At 33.2% G+C, this 7,025-nt stretch overlaps 1 protein-coding gene across 1 annotated transcript; it reads left to right on the forward strand.

Moving 5' to 3' along the window:
- The first annotated feature begins 936 nt into the window (after positions 1-936).
- LOC143204320 (phospholipase A1) lies at positions 937-4,397 on the forward strand. Its single transcript, XM_076416911.1, has 3 exons — positions 937-1,069; positions 3,322-4,189; positions 4,247-4,397. Exons 1-3 carry the CDS (start codon positions 997-999, stop codon positions 4,326-4,328), a joined length of 1,023 nt encoding a protein of 340 aa, XP_076273026.1. The 5' UTR covers positions 937-996; the 3' UTR covers positions 4,329-4,397.
- The last annotated feature ends 2,628 nt before the right edge of the window (positions 4,398-7,025 follow it).

The following is a 7,025-nucleotide window of genomic DNA, read 5'->3' on the forward strand; positions in this document are numbered from 1 at the left end:
TTGAAAACAACCCTTCCCTATTGAACAATTCTGTTCTTGTTCTTAAATAGCATTAATCAATTCTTCAGTTGATTTAATTGTACGTATTAGGTTATAATTAATAATTTGTTCATATTCATCTAAAAAGGAGACTCCTAATCAATTTTTTTCAATTTTCTGGGCTACCAAAAATTGAAAACAACCCTTTACCATCGAACAATTATGTTCTTGTTCTTGTGTATCCTTAATTAATCCTTCAGGTAATTTAATCGCTCGTATTAGGTTCTAATTAATAATTTGTTCATATTCATCTAAAAGGATGAAGGATTCATCTAAAATATAACAAAACGTGATTACTTTAAACGGTATTAACTTTTAACAGTGTAGATTATACATTGGTCTGTGGTGTCATATGAAAAAGCTTCAGCTAACAGCAAACATTAGAAATTCACAGTTGAACGATCCATCTGCTGAAGATCTCCCCAATTTCGTGTTACCTAAAGACGAGCTGTGGGAGTAAAAGGAATTTTGATGACGGACAAACAAAGAATGGGATGAGTTAAATCAAAAAGAATCAAATTGTTGTCAAATCAAATCAATCTAAACCAACCAAAACTATATAATGGGACGTGTTTAGTGATTAAAAAAACTGAAGAATAATGTGACTTACAGGATGATCTTCACCGACATTAATAAACGGAGAATAATTGATTAATATCAAAAAGATAATCGTAACAACTTCTTGAATATGTAGATTAATTATTCAGCTACCATATAATTTAAACTTAAAAGATACAACGTAAAACTTTAAACGAAAAAAAAACAATTTAAATGTTTTCGGTTAAAATTATCTTTTAGTAATTTTTTTTAATCTACGATGTAACATTACAATAATATATATGCCTATCTTTCAGGCAAAAAAAAACCTTTTAAGCTAATTATCGCCTATATAATCACGTCATAAAGGTATATCGGTATATATAAGTTTTAAAAAATTGAATTAATCAGTTAGTTAAAATGACTACCTATTTGGAAATCGTTACTGTATTGTTTTCGGTGTATTTCCAATGCGTATTCTTAAAAAGAATTGGTAAGCGATAGAGAGAGAGACCTTTTTATGTTATAATGGAAAATGATTTGTATTGGTATAATAGCGATAACCTCGGGATTCCCACGAAAATTACATTAATGCTGCCATTCTTAGTATGAAAATAACCTTTAATCATTTTTAAGCATTGTTCGGTTCTTAAAAATAGTTCTAACATATTGCACTAGCAGAATTCGCACAGAATCTTCTCTATTTATTCTATGTAAATTGGCGTTACCCAAGATTCTTTTATCAATTAACATTATTAATCGCTCAATGATAAAAATTCGACCGTAATTCATTCAAAGTAATTATGTTTCTGTTGCAAAACTTTCCCCTAAACACTAAGTTAATTAAAAAATAGTGTGATATATTAAAGCTTGTTCTTATCTCAAAATAATTTCAAAATTTGTGATATCAACAATTTTTCCAAAAACTATTCAATTCCTAACATTTTCAATATAATAATTAAGTTATCAAAAATGTAAAAAAACAATGTAAACAACTGTTAAACAGTCTAACTATATTATTCCATTATCTAGATATACATTTCTCTATACAAAATAATAGTGTTTTATTTAGTATATCTACAAGATGAGAAAATTTCTTCATATTATTGTCATATCTGGAATCATATCTTTTTAAATTTCACATGTCTTGCATGAAGGAGCATTGTCAACACATAAACCTATTTCGGCTGGAGTTTCCCAGAGTAGGATCATGGTATCACTCCTATATATACTCAATATTGTTGATATCCCAACGACAACAAAAAAACAGTGATTGGAACATTTGCTAACAACACAGTTATCACAACAAAAGACATATCTCTGCCTAAGGCTGTAATAAATACCATAGTGGCCATCAACGAGATTTACAAATGAAGTAGATACCAGAAAATATAGCTTAATAACTCCAAATGTTGCCATGTTGCAATCACGCCGCAGCGCAAAATTATAAAAATTATATCCCTTGTTGGATGCCCGATTCCTCAAGCAAAATCAGCTAAATACCTCGAGATCTGTCTCGATGATAGACACGTTCGAATAATCGTGTTAAACGAAAAGCAGAGCAAATCAAAATCTGAGATAAAAGAGATTGGTTTATCAGACAATAATAAACCTAATTTGGTTCCCATGAAAATATGGGTTTGCACTAAAACATTAAACTAATCAGTAATCACGAGTTAAAACGTGAAATAAGATTACTGAATCAAACCAACGTGAAACCAATACAGCCACTGGACAACCACACGAACTTGTAGAGTATATGCGCTGCTCTGGACTTCAGATTAAGAAGTTCAGTTTTATTTTAATTTGGGAACAATGTACTAAAGCACGAATCCCGTAGTCTCCTTGTTGTAAAATAGTTTCATAGAAGTTTAATTCCTTATTTGTTGGCGAGTTGGTAGTTCCCACGTGTGACATAATACAATGTATATAACAGTAAATTAACGAAAGACATAGTAGACAAATGAATGATGAGCTATCTGAAAGGGTGAGATCAAAGAGTGGAATAAATAAGCAAAGAACAATTTAATTTAAAAGTTTAGGTAAAAAAACAAGCATACAGCGGATTTATAGTTTTTGCAATATATATTTTAGGGAAAAATATGGATAAAAGATAAAAGATATATGAATACATAAATGAAATAATGAAAATATGTAGGTGTTAAATTGAAACTAACTACATAATTTACATAGGTGGAACTCATAGGACAAGCAGAAGAAATTATGAGTTATTAACAGTACATTTGTAAACATTTTAAGGCATTGATAAATATTAAGGTGTTGTATTTACTATTTACTTATCTTGTATCAATTATTTTGATTATTATTTTTATTAAAAATTCTTTAATATAGATTTCCAAATTGAAAAAACATATAACCTAATTGTATTAGCTATTGTTTTAACATATATGCTAATGTCAAATATTAATTTCAAAATTGTTTAATTCATATATTATTTTATTCATATATTACTTCATTTATTATTTGTTTATAAGTTATGTGCTTATTTTATAAGATAAAAATAAAGAAGTATCATGTATATTTATATTTAATGCTCTGAAGTTGTTATAGTTCTGAAAATAATATTACTTGTGATACGTTGTAGTAATGTTCAGTGCTGTAATAATTTACATTTATAAATACTTGTCATCATGAATAGTGATAGTTCTGTTAAATGAATGATTTAAATTAAACATTATATAGTCTAATTGCAATCTTAATAAACAGTAATAATTTGTTTTCTAGGTCTTTCTCTGGACTATCTCTCCGAAATCCAAGCTATACAAGATCTGGCAAACCAAGACCAAGCTGTGAAGGCTTCACCGGAGTACATACCGTTCGACGTGAATAAAGTCGAGTTCTACGTCTCGACCACAAGCGATAAAACCACCAAGTTATATTACAACGAAACCAGAAGCCTGAGAAATATCAAAGGTTTCAGTACCGATTCTCTCACTGTCTTCGTCATTCACGGATGGATCAACAGCCACCTGACCCAAGTCAGCGTGGTGATGCGGGACGCTCTGTTGAAACACGGAAATATCACCGCTGTTATCGTCGATTGGTCCTACTATTCCCACATGGATTATACCACGTCCATAGCTAAAGTCCCCCACGTTGGTCAGACAGTGGCCAGCTTCATCAGGGGCATGGTGGACGATCACAACTGCTCTCTCGATAGGGTGATCGTCACCGGACACAGCCTGGGTGCTCAGATATCGGGATTCGTGGGGAAAAGCCTGAACGGCAGTCTCGGGGCCATAGTGGGTATGGATCCCGCCGGTCCCCTATATTTCGAGAGCTTCCCGGAATCCCGGCTGAGTTCCGGAGATGCGAAATACGTCCAGGCCATTCACAGCAACGCCCGGATGCTGGGGGTGAACTACAACATGGCCGACGCTGATTTCTGGCCCAACGGTGGTATCGTGCAGCCCGGGTGCGACGATGAATCGTACAGTTTGTTTTCCCATAACAGATCGTATATCTTCATGGCCGAATCAATTAATAATAATAATTTTTACGCCAGAAAATGCAATAGTATCACGGATTACAGAAGCGGTAGCTGTGCCGGCAACACTGTAGCGAAAATGGGTGGTCTCGTCTTCGATACCTCGTAAGTCATGATTAGAAATCAAGTATCAATAGATATAATACGTTTTATTCTTCACAGGCTCACTGGAGCATTTTATCTCAACACTAGTGCAACACCTCCCTTCGGTTTGGGTGATATTTTTGGTCATGGCCAAAACTAAACAAAATTTTTAATGTGTTAACTGGTAAAATAATATGTACAAAAAGAATAAACCCATCCAGTATAAAAATGTTGTTTGTTTACCTTATATGCTAAACTATGATATGATAATGAAGTAACTTTGATAGAATACGATATGCAGAAGAGAATGTTTGAATAAGCGCATGCGCACAATCCTCTATATTCCTGTCTCTCTCACTCTTTCTACTACAGTATATATAATCGGCCACTTTAAATTTTACTGTGGATCGAATGAAAACAACAAATAATATAGACTATTTAGATTTTTCGTTCCGACTAACCTACAATTTGTCTTTATGATAACTTAAATCTAGGTATATAACTAGGAGGACCAATCGGCCGTAACTCAGTTTCTGGTGAAATAATGTTTATACATGTCACTGCTGTATTTTTATTATACGCACCTCACTACACAACACTACATAAGATCAGATCGTTTGATTATTTTGACTCTATGTCCTGCTCCGGTGGTATCCAAAAGTTACAATAATTCAATATTCTGATGAGAATGGAGTCTTTGCTCATGCCCCTTGCAATTCTCTTGATTTCTTGGCTGACTGTGAGTAGGATGTCGATGTAGGTATTCAGCTCTGTAGTATTCGGGTGCAACGAAAATACTTCTCTTTGTTCTGAAAAATTTGTATTTTGTTTATGTTACTCTTTGCAGAATATCTCCATTATTGAACTCCGTATGTCCATATAGGTTTCAGTATTTGCTTATTATAATAGCAATTTATTATGTATTGATAATTGTGATTTTCTTCCAATTAGCCAGTAGATTTTCCTATATTTCAATTCCAGTTCTTTTCTTTTCTTCTTTATATGTTCCTTCCAGCGATGTTTTGCATCAAGATTCATTCCGAGATATTTAGCGTTGTAGCGTTGTATTATTTAATGTTATTGGTGCTTGTACGGTCTGATTGTAGGTAGACTGCACATACACATATTTACTTTCGTTAATTTTTATTTTCGAAGCTTGTGTCAAATTATTTATATTGTCACTTGCATGTTCTAAGAGTTGCTGTAATTCTCGTCTGGCTTTTTCACTATTGTCTCCAACAGCTATAATCACAGTATCATCAGCAAATGCAGCCATCATAATATTCTCCATTTGTGGTATATCATAAGTGTAGAGTAGACAAAGCATTGCCCCCAATACACTTCCTTGTGGTACACCTGCTTTAGCTTATTTTATTGTAGAATAAGCTTCTTCTTATTTAACTCTAAATATTCTAACTGTAATGTATGATTTTAGTAATTGGATGTGATATTTTAGTAACGTTTTCTGTAGTTTATGAACAAGGCCTTCATGCTAAACCTTATCGAACGCTTGTACTATATCTAAGAATATAGCTGAGCATGCTTTTTGACTTTCGTAGGCTTTTTAAATAACATCTGTTATTCTGTGGACCTGGTCAATTGTTGAGTGCTTGTTAATAAACCCAAACTGGTGTGTTGGTATTAGGTTTTCTCTTAGGTAATGTTACATTTTTGAAAGATAAAATATCCAAACAGCATCAATGTTGTTTGTGAGTGGGAATATTAACTGCCAAATTTGTAACAACATTTTCACAATATAATAATAGGTAACACATATCAAAATTCCATTCTGATATAGCTGCAGATTTTAAAACAATAACAGGAAGCAAATGAGAATTTTTTTTTTCTTGAAATAAATGAGTTGCATGAGATATATATATATATATATATATATATATATATATATATATATATATAATATATATTGTACATTTTGCTTTAATAAACCATCCATTCGCTTTAGGATAATAGATGTACAATACGTCAACCAAAAGCTAGACAGTCAGTTCAGTAGTCAATTCATTAATAGGGTTTGTTCATTAAAAATAGTAGCAAAAATTGCAGTAACTGATAAAAACTGGACATTTACTTTAGTCATAAGATATTTTAGTAATGATTTAAATTTTCTTTTATAGGTGTAGTGTTGCTACTATTTGTTGAAGGAAATCTGAAGAAAGTTAAGTCAGAAAGAATAATAAAAAAAATTAGATAGGATTTGGCAGGATGCAAGAATGGTGGAGGACGATGCTTTGAAAAGACCAAATGTATCAATAAGAGTTGACCTGGAACATGGCTCCATCATTTTACTCCGAAATCCAATCGACAGTCATCCGAGTGGACTGCACACGATGAACCCGCTCCAAAGCGTAGGAAAACGCATCAGTCGGCTGGCAAGGTTATGGCGTTTGTATCTTGGGATGCGTATGGAATAATTTTCATTAACTACCCTGGAAAAGGAAGGACCATCAACAGCGACTATTACGTAGCGTTATTGGACCGTTTGAAGGACGAAATTGCCGAAAAAAGGCCGCATTTGTCACAAGTCAGTGAGAACGATGGCAAAAGTCCATGAATTCGGCTTCGAATTGCTTCCTCATCCACCGTATTCTCCAGATCCGGTCCCCAGCGACTATTTCCTTTTCTCAGATCTCAAAAGAATGCTCGCTGGGAAGAAATTTTCGACGAATGAAGAGTTGATCGCCGAAACTGAGACCTATTTTGAAACAAAGGACAAATCGTACTATATACGCTATAGTCAGTGTATCACCCTTGAAGGGAATTATGTTGAATAAAAAAGTAACTTTGCCAAGAAAATGTGTTTTGCTATGGTAGGCCGGGAACTTTTCAGTTGACCTGT

Source organism: Rhynchophorus ferrugineus, unplaced genomic scaffold, assembly GCF_030347505.1.
Source record: "Rhynchophorus ferrugineus isolate W39M unplaced genomic scaffold, kcgeb_rfMv2 rfM10, whole genome shotgun sequence".
In the NCBI taxonomy this organism is placed as follows: domain Eukaryota; kingdom Metazoa; phylum Arthropoda; class Insecta; order Coleoptera; family Curculionidae; genus Rhynchophorus; species Rhynchophorus ferrugineus.